This window comes from Lipotes vexillifer, unplaced genomic scaffold (assembly GCF_000442215.2).
Source record: "Lipotes vexillifer unplaced genomic scaffold, Lipotes_vexillifer_v1.1 scaffold184, whole genome shotgun sequence".
NCBI classification, from domain to species: Eukaryota; Metazoa; Chordata; class Mammalia; order Artiodactyla; family Lipotidae; genus Lipotes; species Lipotes vexillifer.
Genome location: NW_006783561.1, coordinates 657,448 through 680,010, shown reverse-complemented (window position 1 = coordinate 680,010; position 22,563 = coordinate 657,448). Strand labels below are relative to the sequence as shown.

Here is a 22,563-nt window from a genome sequence, read left to right as displayed (position 1 = left end):
CCTGCCGCCCCAGACATCCCACTTGTTCTCCTGTTCTTTCTGGGTCTGAGGCTGAGGGAAGGAGCACAGATCTGGGGAGGTCCACCAGGACCCACCTTCAGTTTCTCCATTACTAACCATCTCTGTACCTTCAGGACAGGCAAGTCACTTCACCTCTTGGAACCTTGTTTCCACATCTGTGAGATGAGGATGTTTGTGGTTCTTTTGTCACTGAGGCTTCATGAGGCTAGAATTACAAAACTCTGCATTTAGCACTGTTCCTAACACATGGTCAGCACCGTAATTGGCACATAGTAAACACTGATTCTTTCCCCACCTCCATCTGCTAGGGGGCCCCTGGTCTCCCCCCAGCTCCAGAGCTTTGCTCCCCCCAAGGGCCAGGGGACCAAGGGAATCAGAAGTCCTCATCCCCCCACCTCCTCTGCCTGCTGCAAAGCTGAATATCAATCTCTCCCAGCCATCGCTCCCTCAACCACAGCCTCCAGCTAACCTTGAACCAGGCTGTGCTCAGGTATCCTTACAAGTCTATTTTTTTTTTTTTTTGTAGGAGCCAAGCAGGTCTAAGCTTTCCAACCCTCCATGATGGGCTGGTGCTTTGCAGAACCTCCTTTCAAATCCCAGCTCCTGTGTTCCCCTCCTGTTCACTACTAACCCTGATCATATTCAGAGCCAGTGCAGTTACAAAACCCTTTTATGTCCTCTGGCTCCCATCTAGATCTCTCAGAATAAAAGCCAAAATCCTGAAAATGGCCTGCAAGGTCCCCCAGGAGCTGACCCCCCCAGACCCTCCACTGCTCACTGACCTCATCACCTGTTATTATTTCCCTGGCTCATTCCATTCCAGTCATACCCACCTCCCTACTGTCAAGCACATTCCCACCCCAGGGCCTTTGCACCTGCTGTCCCCTCAGTTAGAATGCTCTTCCCCAGATATCTGCAGACCCTCTCCCTCACTTTCTTCAGGCTTCTGCTTTTCTGCCTTGTGTGAAATGGCAATCCTTCACCCCTAGCATTCACTGTTCCCCTCACCCTTATTTATTTTCTTCATAGCGCTTGTCAACAACCGACTTACATATTTAGTCACCTGTTTGTTTATCATTTTCTCCTCTACCCTCCACCAGAATATAATTTCCATGAGGTCAGGGTAGAGTTTGTTCAGTGTCATATCCTGAGCAGCAGAAACAGCATCTGGCATGCAGCAGGTGTCAGATAAACATTTGTTGAATGAGCAAATGCCTAAACAAACCATTACCTCATTCGGAACCTGGAACAGCCCATTTGACAGATGGAAAGTACTAACACCCAAGGTCTCATCCTCAGTTACACAGGGAGTGAAGACTAAGCTAGTCCGGGAGCCTTGGCCTCAGGCTCTCCTTCAGTCTGCACAGGGCACATTCCTCTGCTGGCCAGTGATTTTCATACCGTCAGGATTTCCCCTGACCTTTAGCCCGAGAGGAAATGATATCGCAACTGGAAGAATACCCAGAGGGCTGGGAGCTGGCAGCGAACGCCCCGGCAGCTGCAGGGAGTGTGTTAGTGGATTCTGACTTGGCCAGAAAGGCAGCGGACGAGCAGGATGAAGGCGTGTAAAAATATCTGCGCGCGCCTGGTCCACCGCCAGTGTCAGTCACCAGAGGGAGAGAGGTGGTCTGCATGTCAAGATTTGGGATGCAGGACCACAGGACTGTCTTCCGTGGTTGTCAGGGGCCAGGGCATTAGGTTCCATGTTTGGGACCCTTCCTTGAGCAGCTCTGGAAGCCTGTGACCTATGGAGCACAGGAAATATCATCGGGCTTCTGACTAGGAGACTGTCCTGAGCCCTCAGCTTCCCTTACGGGCTGGCAACCCTGGGCTGATCATTTTGTATCTCAGTTTTCTCCTCTGTAAAATGGGGTTACACTTCTACTACAGAGTGTTTTCATCAAGGTCAAAGGGGAGATGGGGAAACTGCTTTGTAAGCTGCAGATTTCTAAACAAATGCAAGAAATATTTTGCACAAGTAGATTGTCCTGTAGATGCTTTGGTGTGGTTTCACGTGTATGATCGTGTCTGCTGGACACAGGCTTTGTCCTCAAATCTGCTCCCTGGTGTCCCAACCCACCCAGCTGCTCAACTGCCAAATGTAGGCATCATTCGGGGCCCCTCTCAGTTCCTCATATCTAAGCCATCAGCCTCTCCTGTTGCTGTGCCTCCAACTATATTCTTAATATCCCTGAGGATCCAGCCTCCCTCTCTCCACCACGGCCAGCCCCTCCACATGGCAAACTCATTCCCGACCCAGATTCTTTCCTGATCCTCCTTCAGCTGGGACCTGCTGGCCCGGATCTCTGTGTGGCTGGCTCCTTCTTGTCTTCCAAGTCTCAACCCAAATGTCACCTCCCTAAAGGGCCTTCTCTGACCGCTTTCTAAGCAGCTGCTCCAGGCCATGTTACCACATACTGCATTTGATCTTCAGAGCACTTTCTGAACCTGCAATCATCTTATTCCTTTATTTTCTTACCTACCATTTACTGTCCAAACTCCCATTTGGAACTTAGGCACTGTCTGTCCTGTTCACTGCTGAATCCCTGCTGCCCGGGACTGTACCTGGTTCATAGTATGTCTAATAATAGATGGTGATAGACCATCTTCCTGGTGGGGACAGATGTGAACCTGGTTTCTAGATGATGATACTAGCAAACGAGTACGTGCATCACTGCCCTTGACTGAGGCAGTGTCGGCAGAGTCTGATTTATAAAGTAAGCAGAGCAATTTCTAAAAGGAAACTCACACCCCAAAGAGGAAACCAGGATGCCTGTATAAGCCAAGGCAGCAGCAACTGCCACATCACGTATTTAGGAGTGGCACTGGTGACGTCTCCCTGCATCCCGTGCAGGGGACTCCAGAACCAGAGAGTGTCCTGTTTGCGTTGGGCTTTCTCAGGGAGTTGGGGGTTAGGAAGCTGACTTTGGGATTCACCTGTTAACTGTATATGTTTCACTCCAAGTGCCCTCGAACTGATCGAGGAGAGGCTACATTTATAATTTCTGAACTATGTTCATGGTTATAAGAAAGCAAGTTCTTTTTGGCCTGAGCATCGAGTAGGGGCCCAGTCATCCTTTGTTAAACAGATCTTTACTGACCCACTGGTGATTCTGAGCATCCCCCAGGTGACCAGGTTTGTTCCCTCATCTCATGGTGCTGGTGCAAAGAAGGCTGGTGCAAAGAAGCCTGGTGCGTCCTCACCTGTTTCTTTCCTTCTTTGTTCCTTTAGGTGGGCTTGGAGAGCAGCCATCTGTGAGCTGGTCGAATGCTACAGCCACGAATACCAGCAGTGAGAAAGCTAGAGAGGGTAATGTGAGGCCCCACCAGGCCTTGGGGTACTCTTTGTTGTTCAGTTGTTGTAAATTTCACATAACCTAAAATTTACCATTTTAACCATGTTAATGTGTACCATTTCGGGGCATTAAGTACATATACAATGTTGTGCCACCATCACCAATATCTAGTTCCAGTCGCACCCATTTCCCTCCCCCATCCCTGATCCTGGCTTTGGGAACCTCTTATTGTACCTTTTACTTTCAATCTTAGTGAACTAGAAGCAGTGAAGTCTGTGAATGAGGAGGGAGTGAGGCCTTTTGTTGAGTGGGGTGGGCCATCTGCCAGAGAAAGGTATAAGGGTGGTATTTGGTTGCTCAGGTACTGGATGGTCTCCAGTTAGACTCTGCAGTCTGGGCGTGACTTTTCTCTCTAGCCCTTGGCTGGCGAGCTGAAGGCCCCGAGGATGCAGAGGAGGGATGACGAGGCTTTGGGAACCAGGGGCCCGACAGAATGAGTGGGCCTGGGAAGCAAGAAAGGGAACTAAAGCTGGGGCGAGGACTGGGAGGCAGGTGTAGACTAGAGACCCCGTGGACAGTTGCGGGGGGGCTGTCTGTGGCAGGGGCCTGCCTGGAGGTACCACCTCTGCCTGTCTGCACACCAGCGCCCAGACGCGCGTGCGCTCTCAGAGATTCTAGCCTGGAGATTCTGGGAGGCGCCTCACTGGAAGCATCTCGGTTTTGGAGAAGGTTTTCCTGTTCAGAAGCTGTGCTGGAGGAGAAGGGCTGCTGGGCTTCTGTCCGGCCTGCATCCTGCAGGAATCAGGGCTTGTTGCCGACAAGGGCGTTTCTTCTATTGATACATAAAATTAACGCAGAGCAAAATGAATCATTTTTAAATGCCAGAATCCTGTGTTTCAGGGATGCTTCTGTAGAGGGGAAGTACAAATCATTATTCACTTTATTTTATGTTCTTTAATGTTATTTTATACTTTACACACACAATATATATATAACTTCACAGTAATGTACAAATGTGATGATATCATCATATACTTTTCTTAGTGTTGTGTTTTTTCCTTTTCCCTTTAATTTGGCTGCCTCCTTCACTTTTTTTTCCCACATATTACCCCTCTACTCTTCCCCAGGTAATGCATGCTAGTAACTTTGTTTTCACCCTTTCATATTTTTCTCCATGCACATATATTCACATATACACTGATGCAGAGATGTATACATATGCATACATAAACATACATATAAACACATAAACATATATACAGATATGTTTTGTCATTTTTTTAAAGGGATGATATTTGATACTTGTTTTTTATGCATTATGCTTTTCTCACTCATCAATACCTCATGGAAAACCCCTCCAAGACACTTGTATAAATTCAATTTATTCTTTTGCATAGTTGCAAAATATTCCTGGTATGAATGGGCCGTAATTTATTCAATCCTTCTTTTATCAGTTAATACGTAACTTCAAGTTTTTGCCATCATAAACAATGTTGCAGTAAAATACCTGAATATAGACCCTTACACACTTAGTATGTTTTAAATAGATGTTGCTAAAATGCATTTCAAAAGGTATAAGTGTGCTCCTTTCACCGTATCCTCCCTGGCACGAGGTATTATCAGTGTTCTTAATAGTGGAAACGATAGCTTATTATTAGTTAATTTGTATTTCTCTGAGTCCTGCTGACTTTCAGCATCTTTTCCTACCTTTGCCAGTGATTTAGGGGTGCACTTCTGTGACTCGCTTCTTCCTGTCCTTGGCCCATTTTCCTGTCGGCTTGCTGATCCCCTCTTAGCAGTCTGATCTCCTTTAGAGAGAGGCAGACTCTTCCACTCACACTCCCCACCACCACCATTCGACAAACATGCATCTGATTCTAAGTCACACCAAGTATTGCTGGGACCGTGCGCAGGGCCCCTTTAAAATCTGTATTTTTCTGCTTTGGTTTCTCAAAGGTATTTTGACTTAGGCGTTTTCAGGCTCTCAGTCACCTGGTAAAATCCGTGTCACTTCATTTTGGCCGCAGATGACCAGCACTTAGTGATGAAAATGGACACAAGGTGTGAGGATGAAACCAGAAGGATTTGCCATTACCCTTCAGTGATGTAGACGCCACACCTAATTTTTCCTTCACAATTTAAGTGATTTATTATGGCATGAAAACCACCCCCAAACTTAGTGACTTCAAACTGTGATTTGTTATCTCATGATTCTGTGCATTGACTGGGCTTGTGGGGGTAGTTCTTTGGCTGACGTCAGCTGGGGTCACTCACTTGATTACATTCATCTAGCAGCTGGGCTGGGCCGAGAGGGCCAAAAAAAGCTTTAGTCACATGTTTGGTGCCTCACTGTGCCTCCACATGCTGTCTTTCCACATGGACCTTCACCATTTAGTTGTCTAAGGTTTTTTTGTAGCATGGTGGCTGGCTTGCCAGAGAGAGGAGACAGAAGCCACCAGTCCACTTAAGGCATGGACTCTGAACTCTCAGAATGCTCCTTCTGCCACATTCTATTGGTCAAAACAAGCCAAAGAGCCAGCTCAGGTTCAAGGAAAAGAAAATAGATTCCACCCCTTAATGTGAGAAGTGGCATGAACTTACAGGGATGAGAGCTGTGGCCATATTTGGAGACTGTCTACTGCCTTCCCTCCCTGCATCTTTCCTGCTCACCAGCAATAGCTATTGTCAGAGTTTTCAATATTCATATTTACTGGTTTTTTGGGTGTCATATGACCCAACCAAATAAACTTGAACAGTCAGACACACTTGGGTTTGCATCCCAGCAAGCCACTTAGTAGTTACAACCTTGGATAAGTTATCCAGCTCCTCATCTAAGGTTTGGAGAGAATTAGAAACAATATTTATGCAAAGCGCATAGCCATGTGTCTGGAACTTAAAAGGTACTCAATGAGTGTAGCTCTTCCCCTTCTTTCTCTCCACCTTCACCTCCAAGAATTAGATTATCCAGCACTGAAAGTGCATCGTCCACCTCTGGACTGGGATTTCACAGCTGTTTAACAGCTGCACAGAAACACCATTAAGGAAGACAGGAAGGAATAAGGCTCCTGCAGCCCATTACGATTCTGCCTCTGGTTGGGTTATACACGGTACTCACACTGCGACGAGAGATCTTCTTGGGTGTCTTAAGGAGGATGATGACAGCACTGCCCCACCCACGCCGCCCACCCCTGCAGCTGGCTACATCCATAGTCTGCAGCCCTTCAAATGATCCTCGTGTGTTTCAAGGGGATAATGTCAAGGTTAGGCCAGTCCCTCCACTCTGTATTACAGCAGCAGACGAGCAGGTCTTTAAGCATCAAGGGTGAGCCTGAGGAGGAAAGAGACCCCCAAGGTGAGGTGAAGGCCATCCCTTCTAGCTTGTTCCCCCAGCCTTCCCATCTGTCCCTCCAGGACACTGTCAGGTGCCAGCCTGGGTGCCTCTTGTTTTTGTTTGAATTGAAGATAAGGCAAGTTGTGTCAATCTCAGATTCCCCTTTAATCACAACCCACCCCGCTTCCGCCACCCCCAGAAAAAGGGACCGCCCAAACAGGAGAAAGGATCTGAGGGAAGCCCCTGGTTGGCTGGCTGCAGGACCAGGTGTATTTCCTGGCATTATGTTGCTCCCCTCAGCCCTGATGGCGGGGATTTGTGCTTCCCGCTTTGGGGAGGTCTGGGGGGGCTTGGGGAATTGCTCACTCGGCACCCCTTGGCAGACTGGTCTGAGGAGCCTTCCTACCCTGGAGATGAGAGCTCAGCATGCATTTTGGGGCCGATAATGGGATTAATGAAATGGAGTGTGTAACTGTTCCTCAAATGAAGCTGCGACTGTTTTGGTAGAGCCTGATTTCCAGAACCATATTCATAAAAGAGAATGGACCTTTCACTTTCTGTAGCAGTCCCTAAGGGCTCTGTGCTGCAGCAAATAATAATGGAATCAGGTTGCACCAGAGAGCAGGGATCCCTCAAACTTGCGTACAGAGCATCACCTGAACCCCTGAATGTCACTTATGTCAGCATATCTGGGTGTAACCATTGAACCTGACTTTAGGCATTCTTTCTAGCCAGTCCCCAAATGCAGATGTGGTGGTGATAACTGCAGCTCTCGTCGAGCCCTTACACAGCAGGCGTTTGATGTTCATTGCCTGGTTCCATGCCCATGACACCACCATGCAGCAGGAAGGAGATCTCAGGGGACAGTGGCTCGTCTAGAGCCACACAGGTAGTGAATGGCAGCATTTACCTTGAGCCTAAGTCCCCCTGACCCTGAATCTCTTGCTCTTAATCTTTGGGCTACATCAGTGGTTCTCAAACTTCCTTATGCATCCGAATCACCTGGGGAGCCTGAAAAAGCACAGATGCCTTGACAGTCCTCTAGGCCAATTGAGTCCCAATCTCAGGGCAGGGGGGCGGACACCAGAATTTTTTAAAAGCTCCCTGATTGAATCCAATGTGCAGCCAAGTTTGGGAACCATTGTGCAGAATAATCCACAGTCTTCCCCTTTACTGAGCCTTTCAAGATCGCCACAGGCAAGGTGCGAATTTGCCCATCACCCATGGGGTGAGGGTTATGCAGATGGCTGGACTGTCAGGGTGTTTACTGCCAGTGTAGGAGGGACTGGTTGACTAATCGAAAATCCGCAGTTCCTTGCTTGAGAAGAGGCTGGGTCAGGCCTGGTTCCATTTATAATACGGCTGTGCCTTCAGCTCGAAACGGAACATCGAATAGCTATGGCAGATTTGCAGAGAGGATAGGGTACACTCCCAGAGCCAGAGAATTTAAATGGACTTCATCCCCCAACCCACCCCACCCCCAGCATGTTAAATCCCTTCAGACACCCCTGAAGGGAGTCCTCCTCTGCATTTGCTCCTCTTCAGATGCAGGCCTCTTGGACCATAATAAATAATTACATCCTTCTATTTGGACTCCAATTCCAGATAGTAGTAATCCAAGAAAATCCAATAATGACAGTTGCATTAAGATCCTTCTTCCAGGCTAAGCAGAACATCTGTTTAGACATATTTTTAATGGGCAAATGCTTCCTGTGTTGAGTCCTCAGCAAATTAAATTTCTCACTGGACCGAGGGGGAAGCTGTCATTCAATAACCCATCTCTGGAAATTACACCCCAGTCTCTTTCCAGGTGCACTTAAGATTTTCCCATGCTGACTCGGCTGCACCAGGCCCTAACATTACTGGGTCACATGTATATATAGCACAGCTTCTCTGAGAAACATTGGATTTCTTAGTGTTAGTCCCTCAGATAGAGAAGTATTGATATTTTTGCCCATTCTCCAAAGGAGAGTTGGCGGCGGAGGAAAATTAAGAGACTTGTTGAAAACCGTATGGGAAATAACAAACTTCCACTTGCTACATCGCTGCCTGTGATTACTTAAGACAGGATTCTCAGGATTTAAACATTAAGGACTTCAGGGCTGCCAACATTTTGGAGAGGTTTCTGCCGCAGAATTGTTTGGACTGTTGGGTTGTTTATTTTTAGAATAACTCATCCATTCTTTAACTAATTAATTCAAAATCCAAGAGGACCGAATGCTTACCACCAGCCAGACACTGTGCTGGGTGTGAATAGAGTGGTGAATGAACCAACCTCAGTCCCTGCCCCCATGGAGCTTCCAGTTTACTGGGGCAACTCACATTTGAAATCTGGATGCAATTTGTAGTCCTGGGCTGGGAGAGCAAGTTAGAATATCTGTAGAGACCAAGCAGGTAATGTCAATGGGTGAAATGCCTGGATGGGACCCTGTGAAGTGGGAGATAGATTCTAGCAACCAGGAAAACGTGTACCCTGACTGTAGAGAGCAGGTGCTACTTAACTGCTATGGGTTGTAAATGATGGAAGATGGGCTCACTGTTGCCAGATCTTTCCATTTTTAAAGAAAAACTAGAAAATCTGGATTTTTATATGAAATTCCTTGATTTTTAAAAGTTGGCTTCTCAAATGAGAAACCAACTTTGTTTTTAAACAAAACAAAACAAAAACCCAAAGTGTAGGCCAAAAGCATCCAGGCCAAACAAAACACATCTGTGGGTTGGGTTTATCCCAAGAGCTGCAAGTGTGTGACTTCTGATCTAGAAATTCTAGCAGTAAAACAATTATGTTCAGGCTTAAAAATGTGTTATATGCCAACTTTCTTGTTCTGGCAACTGAACTGGCAGGGACCCCTTTTACAAACATAGAACTACTGGAAAAAAATATAAGCTTCCTCTTATTCCAAATTAAAAATACGGAGTTAAGCTCAAAGAAAAGATAGGGAAATTGTCATTATCAGAAAAGAACAGGGAACATAAACTCATGGAACTAAGCTTCAGATGGTGGCAAAACTGTGCAGAGGGCACTGAGACTGGGCCAGGATTTGGGGTACTGAGGGCTGGTGTATTTTTTATGCCCATGTAACAGCTATATAGGTTCAGGATTTGTGGCCTTGGTCCCGTGTGAGACAGGAAGTGGAGACTGAGATCTTGCATAAAATGAACTCCTTCAAAGGGCTTCCTAATCATTAAAAAAGAAAGAAAGAAAGAAAAAGAGAGAGAGAGAGACAGAAAAAGAAAGAAGAAAGAAAAAAAGAAAAGAAAGAAAGAAAGAAAAGAAAAGACTAGAAAAACTCTGTCCAGTGGCTGAAAGAAGGGGCAAGAAATCTTGCTATCTTTCCTAGGTTCTAAGTGGGGGTAGAAACATATCTTCTATGAGAAACTGAATCCCAAAGCCTGTTCCTCAGACAGGTATAAGTTCTCAAATTTCATTTCCTATGTATGGAAACCATACACTTAGAAATTAACATAAAAATTGATCTAGGACCCATAGAATCCCAAGAGCCCTGAAAAAATGAAAATCAGGGTCACACTCATTGCTGAGGGCATATGAGACTCTTGCAGAAAGGAATAACCCTCCCCCACAAAATGAACTTTAACTAAAAACATTAGAAACACAAAAGTTAATCCATGAAGGATAATCAACAGAGACAATAACTTGGAGAATTAGTACCCCAAGATGCAGAAATAATAGAACAATCTGTGTGAGATTAAATAGGTATACATAAAATGACTAAAGAGCCAATGGGAGAATTTGAAACTATTGTGGGGGAAAAAAAGAACAGATCAATTTAGAAGCCACTAAATAGGGCTTTTGGTAATGATAACTGTATTTATTGAAACTGGAATGGAATAAATAGTATATTGAACACAACTGAAGAGAGAATTATTGAAATAGAAAATAGATCTGAGGGGGAGGAGCTTCAAGATGGCAGAAGAGTAAGACGTGGAGATCACCTTCCTCCCCACAAATACATCAGAAATACACCTACATGTGGAACAACTCCTGCAGAACACCTACTGAACGCTGCAGAAGACCTCAGACCTCCCAAAAGGCAATAAACTCCCCACGTACCTGGGTAGGGCAAAAGAAAAAAGAGAGACAAAAGAATAGGGATGGGACCTGCACCAGTGGGAGGGAGCTGTGAAGAAGGAAAGGTTTCCACACACTAGGAAGCCCCTTCATGGGCGGAGACTGCGGGTGGCAGAGAGGGGAAGCTCTGGAGCCACGGAGGAGAGCGCAGCCACAGGGGTGCGGAGGGCAAAGCGGAGAGATTCCCACACAGAGGATTGGTGCGGACCAGCACTCACCAGCCCGAGAGGCTTGTCTGCTCACCTGCTGGGGTGGGCGGGGGCTGGGAGCTGAGGCTCGGGCTTCGGAGGTAATCACAGATTGCCAACAAGCACATGAAAGGATGCTCAACATCACTAGTCATTAGAGAAATGCAAATCAAAACTACAATGAGGTATCACCTCACACCAGTCACAATGGCCATCATCAAAAAATCTACAAACAATAAATGCTGGAGAGGGTGTGGAGAAAAGGGAATGCTTTTGCACTGTTGGTGGGAATGTAAATTGATGCAGCCACTATGGAGAACAGTATGGAGGTTCCTTAAAAAACTAAAAATAGAAGTACCATATGACCCAGCAATCCCACTACTGGGCATATACCCTGAGAAAACCATAATTCAAAAAGACATGTACCACGATGTTCATTGCCGCACGATTTATAATAACCAGGACATGGAAGAAACCTAAGTTGACCAGCGACTGATGAATTGATAAAGAAGATGTGGCGCATATATACAATGGAATATTACTAAGCCGTAAAAAAAATGAAATTGACTTGTAGTGAGGTGGATGGACCTAGAGTCTGTCATACAGAGTGAAGTAAGTCAGAAAGAGAGAAACAAATACCGTGTGCTAACACATATATATGGAATCTAAAAAAAAAGAAAAAATGGTTCTGAAGAACCTAGGGACAGGACAGGAATGAAGATGCAGATGTAGAGAATGGACTTGAGGACACGGGGAAGGGGGAAGGGTAAGCTGGGACGAAGTGAGAGAGTGGCATGGATATATATACACTACCAAATGTAAAATCGATAGCTAATGGGAAGCTGCCACATAGCACAGGGAGATCAGCTCAGTGCTTTGTGACCACCTAGAGGGATGGGATAGAGAGGGTGGGGGGAAACACAAGAGGGAGGAGATACGGGGATATATGTATATGTATAGCTGATTCACTTTGTTATAAAGCAGAAACTAACACACCATTTTAGAGCAATTGTGCTCCAATAAAGATGTTAAAAAAACAAACAGAAAACCAAAGTAGTTCTAGAAGTTGTAGACACTGTAATAAGGCAAGAAAAAGAAATTAAAGGCATACAAATTGGAAAGGAAGAAATAAAACTTTTCTGATTTCCAAATGACATGTTTGTCTATGTAGAAGATCTCAAGGAATCTACCACAAGCAAACAACTCCTAGAACTAATAAGTGAGTTTAAGAAGATGGCAGAATACAAGACCAAAACACAAAAAAATGCTTATATTTCTAATAATTAATGTGCAGAAACCAAAATTAAAAACACAGTACCATTTATAATCACTCAACAAAAATGAAATACTTATACACTTTAAAAAACATGTATAATATTTGTGTACTGAAAATTACACAATGCTGGTGAAAGAAATAAAGACCTACATAAATGGAGAGAAATACCATGTCCATGGATTGGAAGGAAGACTCAATATAATAAAGATGCCATTTCTCTCCAAATTGATCTGTAGTTTTAATGTAATTCCCATTAAAATCTCAACATTTTTTTTGTAGACATAGATAAGCTTACCCTAAAATTTACATGGAAAGACACAAAATTCATATGGAAACAGCTAAAACAATGGAAAAGAAGTCTAAAATGAGAGTAATCACTCTGCCTGATATTAAGGCTTACTACAGGCCTTCCTCAGTATCCCTGGGGGATGGTTTCAGGACCCTTCACGGATACCAAAATCTGTGGATGCTTAAGCACCTTATATAAAATGGCATAGTATTTACATATAAACTATGAACATCCTCCCATATACTTCAAATCATCTCCAGATTACTTTTAATACCTAATGCATTGTAAATGCTACATATTTGCTGGTGCATGGCAAATTCAAGTTTTGCTTTTTGGAACTCTCTGGAATTAAAAATATACTTTTGATCCACAGTTGGTTGAATCTCCAATGTTAAACCCAGGGATATGGAGGACTGACTGTATATAATTACAGTAATAAGATAGTGTTATATTACCAGAGGGATAAACACATTGATCAATGGAACATAATAGAGAACCCAGAAATAAACCCTATTACTATATGACCCAGCAGTTCCACTCTTGGGTATTTATCTCAGAGAAATAAAAATCTTCACAAAAACACCTGTTCATGAATATTCATAACAGGTTTGTTTGTAAGATCTGGAAACAACCCAGATGTCCTTCAACAGGTGAGTGGTTAAACAAACTGTGTACTACTCAACAATAAAAGGAAGCTATTGATACATGCAACAGCTTGGATGAATCTCCAGGGAATTGCACTGAGTGAGAAAAGCCAATTCCCAAAGGTTATACATTGTAGGATTCCATTTAAATAATATTCTTCAAATGAAAACATTTTTGCAGTGGAGAACAGATTAGTGGTTGAGAGTGTAGGGATGGGTTGGGAGGGAGGGGAAGCGAGGTGGATGTGATTTTAAAATGACAATATGAGGGATCCTTATGGTGATGGAACTATTCAGTATCTTGAATGTGGTGGTAGATACACAAACCTATACATGTGATTAAACTGTGTAGAACTAGACACACACACACACACACACACACACACACACACACACACACACAAGTATACATAATGGTGGGGAAATCTGAATGAGATCAGTAGATGTCCATATCCCAGTTGTAATACTGTACTATAGTTTCATAAAATATTTCTATTGGGGGAAACAGAGTAAAGGGTATAAAAAGTCTCTCAGTATTATTTCTTGCAACTTCATGTAGATCTACAATTATTTCAGAAATTTTTCAATTTACAAAAACTATTACATATACAGTAAAAAAGTAATATTGAACCTCAACATTATGACCATTGCAAAACTTGTTTTATTGTTTCTTGTGGGAAATGTATTGCTCACAGAATAACACCTATTGAATGACTCATTTAAAACAAAACATAATTACACAAAAAGATTGAAAATATGTAGATGCAGAAAAATTATATGAGGCAAATACTAATCAAAATAAAACTGGCATAGCAATATTAATATCAGTCAAAATAATCTTTATTATGGATGAACATTATTACAGATAAAGAAGGTATTTAATGATGAAAGAAGCAATTTAGCTGGAACATTTAACAATCCTTAACTTGTCTTATTTAACCAACATAGCCTTGAAAAATATGAAGGAAAAATTAAAAATAAAGGAGAAGATGACAGTTCACAGGCTTAGTTCTCAAGGTTGTTTAAAACACTTTTCTTGGTAGCAGATACACTAAGGAGCCAAAAACATTTGTAAGTAGAATATTTGAACAACATATGTAGCACCCTTCAACCATCAATTTTGGAAACTGATGCACATTATTTCAAGGTTATAAGGAATATTTATAAAAACGATCACGTAGTGGGCTACAAAGCAAGGCTCAAAACAACAAAGAATTGATACCTTGGAGCATGGGCCACCATCCATGGCCAGAAGGCCAAATCCAGCCTGCCATCTGTTTTTGCAAATAAAATGTTATTGGAACACAGCCATACCCATTCATTTACACAGCGTCTACGGCTGCTCACACTATAATAGCAGAGTTGGGTAGTTGCAATAGAGAATATATTAACCACAAAACTTAAAATATTTACTATCTGGCTTTTTACAGAAAAAGTTTGCTGACCTGTGCCTTGGAGAATAGGTCCTTGGAACACAAAGCAATGTTAGACATCAGTAACACACACAGAGAGACAAATGTTTAGAAATTAAAAATCACACCTCTAAATAATCCAAGGATCAAAGAAGAAGGTCCAAATGGAACTTACAGAATATATCAAAGTCTAACATTGAAATGTACATGTCAAAAGATGTGATGCAGGCAAAGAGGAACTCAGAGAAATTTTAGTATTAAAATGGTAATATTAGAATGTAAGGAAGATTGAAAATTAATGTGCCAGACATTCAACTCAAGAAGCTAGAAAAGGATGGCCGATAGATTTGTCACAAAGGTGCCAAGACAATTCCATGGGGGAAAAACTAGTCTTTTCATCAGACGGTGGTAGTACAACTGGATATTGCATACAAAAGAATGAAATTAGACGCCTACCTCACACCATATACAAAAATTAACTCAAAATGATTGAAGAGCTAAATACAAGAGTTAAAAGTATAGAACTAAACATAGATATAAATCATTATGAGTTTGGATTAAGCTGTACAGGTACACCTCAGAAATATTGTAGGTTCGGTTCCAGACTACTGCAATAAAATGAATATGACAATAAAGTGAGTTGCACAAATTTTTTGGTTTCCCACTGCATATACAAGTTATGTTTACAATATACTGTAGTTTATTAAGTGTGCAAAAGCATTATGTCTGAAAAAACAATGTACATACCTTAATTAAAAAATACTGCTAAAAAATGTTAGCCATCACCTGACAACTCAGGGTTGCCAAAAACCTTCAATTTGTAAAAAACACACAATAAAGTGAAGCACAATTAAACAAGGTATGCCTGTAGTTTATTATATATGATACAAAAAGGCAACAAAAAAATGCATAGATTGGACTTCATCAAAATTAAAAAACTTTTGTGCTTCAAAGGACAGTATCATAAAAATGAAAAGACAATCTATAGAATAGAAGAAATATTTGCAGATCATATATCTGATAAGGGTCTGGTATCCAGAATATATAAAGAATAATTATAATACACCAATAAAAAGACAACACAATTAAGAAATGGACAAAAGATTTGATAGACATTTCTCCAAAGAAGATATACGAATGACTAATAAGCACGCGAAGAGACATTCAACATCATTAGTCATTAGGGAAACGTAAATCAGAACCACAGTGAGATGCCACCCACTTCACGCCCATTAGGATGGCTATAATCAAAAAGATTGACGATAACAAGTGTTGACGAGGATGTGGAGACACTGGAACCCTGATGCTTTGCTGGTGGGAATGTAAAATGATGCAGCTCCTTTGGAAAATATTCTGATAGTCCTCTAAAAGGTTAAACATAGAATTACTATATGCCCCAACAATTCCACTCTTCGGCAAATACCCAAGAGAACTGAAAATATATGTCCACACAAAGTAAATGGCATCATGACTCTCTTGCAGGTGGCAAGGAGAATGCTATGCTTCCACAGAGCCCTGGGACATTGCATGCTGGAGCTGAGACCTTCTCTCCCCGGGTCCGAAGAGCTACAACCTCAAGGACAGAGAGGATATGGCCAGGAGGGGTCATCCCCTATGTCATTGGAGGAAACTTCACCGGTCAGTAGCTCCAAATGAGACCTGGTTTGGGACTGGGTGATTTGTCTTCCTAGGTGGGCAAAGTCCTCCCAGGAAGGACTTAGGTGGGTTGGAACAGACCCCGGAGCCATAGCAGTCCCCCTGCTGAAGCTCCCTCTTGCCCACAGGGTCTAGTGCAATTGACCTGAGGAAACTGCAGTCTCTGTTGGTGCTGTGTCCTCAAAAGTGGTCACCTGGTCCCTGAGGCTTCATGCAGGGGGTGACCCTATGACCCTGGTGGAGTCCCCGCCCTCCTTCCTGACAGCATCCATGCCCTTGGTTCCGTTGCACTCCCATGGCATTAACCCAGGGCCACCAGTGCCAGATCCTTAATTAGGTGCTGGTGATAAAAATATGACTAAGATGTCATCCTGCTCTCAAGGGGCCCTCAGCCCTAATAAGAGAGAGGGAGATGTGTTCCTAAAGAATTAAAATGTGGGAATTGTCATCAGCTACTAACTTTTGTTCCTTGGTGTCTTAACCATGTTCTTTCAGATCTTGTGTGCTTTTCTGGCCAAAGATTTATATAGTCTTCTTCCAAATTAACTACTTTTATATAGAGAACTTTGTTTACACAGAGATATGTGTTATTAGTAGGATTGCCATTTTGGTGAGTAATTGCTCTATAAACAATTTTAACTAAAAGTGTCAAGATGTCACTTGACACTTGGATGGCTAAGTTACTCTTTCTTCTATATGTATGTTTTGGGGGGACATTGTGACACTACACCCGCACCTTCTGCACTATGATGGGAGCCTCCCAATGGTTCGTTGGTTTGTTTCTTGCAACAAAGTCTTTCTAGAATTCAGACCCAATCCCCAACCATCCTGTGTACTTCCCAAAAAACTATTTTTCTAGGTCCTTCTCATTGCTTCTAGCAAAATCAAAATACAAAATCAAAAATAGTATTATTTATTTCAGATTGATAGATTTTGAAAAGAATACTTATTGACTAGGTGAAACTAGCAGCCTAGAGTTTACTTTATTCTTGCTCCCAATTATTGCTTTTCCAATTTCTAATCAGGGAAATATGAAGAAAGTTCAGAGGAAGTATGAAATTCATCTGTTTTCAAAGGACTTGCAGAAAATTAGGCTCAAGGATCCCCCAGCAAGACTAAGTGAGAGAGTGGCATGGACATATATACACTACCAAATGTAAAATAGCTAGCTAGTGGGAAGCAGCTGCATAGCACAGGGAGATCAGCTCGGTGCTTTGTGTCCACCTAGAGGGGTGGGATAGGGGGGGTGGGAGGGAGACATAAGAGGGAGGAGATATGAGGATGTATGTATATGTATAGCTGATTCACTTTGTTATACAGCAGAAACTAACACACCATTGTAAAGAAATATACTCCAATAAAGATGTTAAAAAAAGAATGATACAACAGGATTACTATATTTGAAAAAAAAGGATCCCCCAGCAAACACTGAACCCCAATGCAAAAGTAGCATGAATGTACATGCAAATAGAATTTATAGAGCATATGGGAATACCATCCCATAGGTATAAAATAGAATGAAGGGGTGGAATGCAGTGCTGGTGATTTACTTCAAGAGCCTAAAATTGCCAAATTGAATAACCTGAGTAACATTTTTTAAAGTTTAGAAAAGTACTTTCAATACAAAGGAAAAGTTGGGAAGCTGGGGACATTTTGAAAAATCTATTTTTACCCTCTCTCCCAATTCACAAACTCCTACTCTCTAGGTTTTGGTAATTCAGGAAAGTTATATTGTATTCTTAGCTAGGGAAATCCTTAGTCCTAGTTCATTTTTATTCTGGGGCACCCAAATGAGCTTTTTTTGATCATTAGAACATGCTTTGTTGTCAGCCAGCATCTAAGGAAGGTATGGACCTGTCATTTCAGGAAGCCAGAGAGCCATTTTTAAGCAGGCCATGAGACACTGGGAAAAGCACACCTGTGTGACATTCATAGAGAGGACGGATGAAGAAAGCTTTATTGTGTTCAGTTACAGAACCTGTGGGTAAGTGAAAGCAAGTTCACCTCAGTGGAATCTGAGGCAGACAAGTCAGATGGCTCATGAGTCTTGAATTTTCTCTCTGAAACAAAGTGTTTCCAATATGCTGTAATATATAGAAGCTCAGCATTTGTCAGAAACTCTTCTTGCCCTCAATGAACTCACAATCCAGGGACAAAGTAGGTAGGTCAAGAGGAAGACTTCAGAATGACAAGGTGTCTGTATCTCCTGTCATGGGAGCAGTTGAAGGAATTGGGAGTGTTTCATACAAAGTGGTTCTGAACCACCTTGGGGCCAGTGATTCCACTGAGAATCTGATGAAGCTATGGGCTCCCTCATTGTGGATGTACATATATGCAAAATTCTTCATGTAATTTTTTTTTTTTTTTTTGCGGTACGCGGGCCTCTCACTGCTGTGGCCTCTCCCGTTGTGGAGCACGGGCTCCGGACGCGCAGGCTCAGCTGCCATGGCTCACGGGCCCAGCCGCTCTGCGGCATGTGGGATCTTCGCGGACCGGGGCACGAACCCGTGTCCCCTGCATCGGCAGGCGGACTCTCAACCACTGCACCACCAGGGAAGCCCTCTTCATGTAATTTTGTGGGCTCCATGGGCTTACAGACTTCCTCCAGAAAACATAACAAATAATAAGATGACTGGATTATGACTATCTGTTATGCCAATAAATATAAGTGTGATATACTCTCCTATTGAAAGGAAAAGTTTCCCATATTAGTTCAAAAACTTAAACCCAACTACATGGTGTATACATGAGATGACTACTGAAGAAAATGATCCAGAAAGGTTTAAAAGTAAAAGGTAAGAAGGCATACAGGCAAATACCAACAAAAATAAAGCTGGGATCACAATTCTAGTTGTAGACAGGCTTTTTTGTTGTTGTTTTTTTAAGTCAGAAAGTACTAAAAAAAAAAGGTGAGACACTTTATAATGAGAAAGAATTCAAACTACAGTGAGAATATAACAGTCATAAATCTTTATGCACCAAATAGCATAGCTTTAAGAGTCATAAAACAACCCCCAGGGGTTTCAAGGGTAAATTGCGAGAAACACCAGCAGCAGAGGACTTTATTTCATGTCTGTCAACCTAAGTAGATCAATGTCAAGTTGACCAAAAAATAAGTAGAGATTTGTAGAGGAGTGGAAAAATATAATTAGTAGAGTTGATCCTATGGGTCTATCAGATTCTATAACCTGATAACACATTTTTTAAATGCCTACTGAATGTTTATAGACATTGTCCATCTGTTAAGTATTAAGAACACCTCAATGAATTCTAAAAGGCAGAGATAACATTAAAATATTCTCAGATTGCAAAGCAGTGAAACTGGACATAATAACATAATAACAACAAAAGATAGAATAAATACTCCTGCATTACCTGGTAAGTTAAAAGTTCCCTTTTTTACAACTCTTAGGTCATAAAGAAATCAGGATTAAAATGATAAGAAGTCTAGATAATGAAAGCCCTACAATTCAAAATTGAAGAGATCTGGGTAAAGCTATGTCCATAAGAAAACCCACAGCCTCAGATATCCACATCACTAAGAATGGCAATGAAATATTCAATTCAAAGACATAAGCAAAATAAATAAATACATAAAACCCACCACCACGACAAAACAAACCTAATGAGAGCAGAAGAAAATGGACAAGGTAACACATTATAGGACTGATAAATTGAAGAGTAAATTCTTTGAATAAACAAACAAACAACTGTAGACAAACTACTTACTCGTTAGTCTAAGACAAAAAAGTGACAATGCAGCAATATACAAAATCAGACATGCAACGGGGAAATAACCACAGATTCAGCAGAATCATAAAAGAGTACTTTATAAAACTCTAAGGCAAGAAATGTGGAAATCTGGATAATGTGAATGACTTCAGGGTAAATATAAAGGGCTGGCACAGGCCAGTAACTTTGAAAGAAATCGGAAAATTGACAGAAAAACTTTCTCCCCCACACCTCCAGTCTAGAGTTTCACAGATGAATTCTTTCAAAACTTCAAGGAACAGATTATTCTGGTACTATTTAAGTTTTTTAGAGCATAAAAGAATACTTTCTTCCAATTTACTTTTCATGAAGTATGGCATTGCTACCCCCTGATGAAAAAGATGGCACCAAGAAAGAAAATTATACTCATCTAACTTATGAACAGCCATGAAAAGTGGAATAGAAGAGTAGGCTGCCAAGAAGGTTTATCTAAGGAATACAAGACTAGTTCAACATGAGGAAATCTGTTTGCATTATTCAGCATATTGATAGATCAAAGGAGATAAGCCATATTCATGTCTCAATAGATGCTAAAAAGGCATCTGCATATTTCGACATGCCTTTGTTGTTTTAAAAAAGTAGTGAAGGTAGTACAAGAAGAGATGTCAAGGATAGATCCTTGACTTACACACACACACACACACACACACACATCCCCAAAGCACATTTCATGTTTATCAGAGATAATTCTAGAAGCATTTCTGTTAGAGTCAGGAACAAGTCAAAGATGTTCGTGATCACCACAATTATTTAACATTTTTTTCTGGAAATAATAGCTAATGTAATTTGATAAGAGAAAGAGATAAACACAATGAATATTGGCAGGAACAAGCCAGTGTTTGTATTATTTGAAGTTGATGTAATGTGTGCCTAAAAAACTCAGAAAATCAATTGAACAACTATCAGAAACAAAAGGAGACCCTATTAAAGTGACTGATTACAAAATTAATAAACAGAAAGTTAATTACTTTTCCTTTAATGAAATAATTTGATATACTTTCATAATGGAGAAAATCACAACTTTAATAGAAACATAGTAGATAATACATCTAAGAATGAACTTAACAAAAATGCAAACATATGCCAGACTTATAGAAAGAAAATGCCAAAACTCTAAAGAAACTTAAAAAAGAAAAAATGAAAATGCATACCATTTCCTGATATGGAAATGCCCAACATAGTAAAGATGTCAGGACTTCCTAAAATAACCTATAAATTCATGCCATTCTGATTTATATGTATGTGTGGGTATGTGTATACATGTATTTTAAGAACTTGAACAAATGGTATTAGAATTTTTCATGTAGAAATAACAGAGAGAAAGAGAGAGAGAGAGAGGGAGAGAGAGAGAGAGAAACCAAACAATAGTGACAGGGACAGAGATAGGGGAGTGTTTGGTGTTCTATCCCAACATATAGGATATTAAAATGCAAATGAAGATAATAACAAAACCATTTGGAACTCAATAAAAAATAGATAATATGGGGCTTCCCTGGTGGCACAGTGGTTGAGAGTCCGCCTGCCGATGCAGGGGACACGGGTTCGTGCCCTGGTCTGGGAGGATCCCACATGCCGCAGAGCGGCTGGGCCCGTGAGCCATGGCTGCTGAGCCTGTGCATCCGGAGCCTGTGCTCCACAGAGGCCACAACAGTGAGAGGGCCACATACTGCAAAAAAAAAAAAAAAAAAGATAATATGGAACAAAAGAGTTGAAAATGAATATGTTTATACACAAATTTAGGTAGCATTTTAAATGAGTGAGAGAAAGATGGGTTAGTCAATTGGGATATTTGAACATTGGGATAATTAAATAGCTCATTGTGAAAAAAATAAAGCTGGAATCCTACCTCACTTCTTTTTTTTAAAATTTATTTATTTTTGCCTGCGTTTGGTCTTCGTTGCTGCACGCAGGCTTTCTCTAGTTGCGGCAAGCAGGGACTACTCTTCATGTGGTGCGCGGGCTTCTCACTGCAGTGGCTTCTCTTGTTGTGGAGCATGGGCTCTAGGTGTGCAGCCTTCAGTAGTTGTGGCACTCAGGCTCAGTAGTTGTGGCTCGAGGTCTCTAGAGCGCAGGCTCAGTAGTTGTGGCACACAGGCTTAGTTGCTCCTTGGCATGTGGGATCTTCCTGGACCAAGGCTCGAACCCGTGTCCCCTGCATTGGCAGGCAGACTCTTAACCACGGCGCCACCAGGGAAGCCCTACCTCACTTCTTATACCAAAAATTATTCTAGCTGGATCAAAGATACAAACATTTTGAAAAGAAAATGAAAGAAAAGAAAAAGAAACAAAAATTTGAAAAGTATTAGAAGGAAGCAAGAGTGTATTTTACTTATAATCTTGGAACGCAGATGGCCTTTCTAAACAAAACATAAGAACGTAAAGACATTACATTAAAATTTTATATGACAAAAACAACACAAAAAACAAAGTTAAATAAGAAATAACAAAGCAAGAAAAATATTTGTAGCACATCTGATAGTCAAAGACTTGATCCCATAATGTACAAAGCATTCTTACAAATCAGTAATAAAAAGATGAACAGGGCTTCCCTGGTGGCGCAGTGCTTGAGAGTCCGCCTGCCGATGCAGG

At 41.8% G+C, this 22,563-nt stretch overlaps 1 protein-coding gene across 1 annotated transcript in view; it reads left to right on the top strand.

The window, feature by feature from the left end:
- TLL2 (tolloid like 2) overlaps positions 1-22,563 on the top strand; it is a 131,303-nt gene that overhangs the window by 59,989 nt on the left and 48,751 nt on the right. The window contains exons 3-5 of the mRNA XM_007456189.1: positions 3,254-3,331; positions 16,030-16,185; positions 18,070-18,187. Of these exons, the coding sequence (XP_007456251.1) occupies positions 3,254-3,331; positions 16,030-16,185; positions 18,070-18,187 (352 nt within the window). The remainder of the gene's footprint in view (positions 1-3,253; positions 3,332-16,029; positions 16,186-18,069; positions 18,188-22,563) is intronic.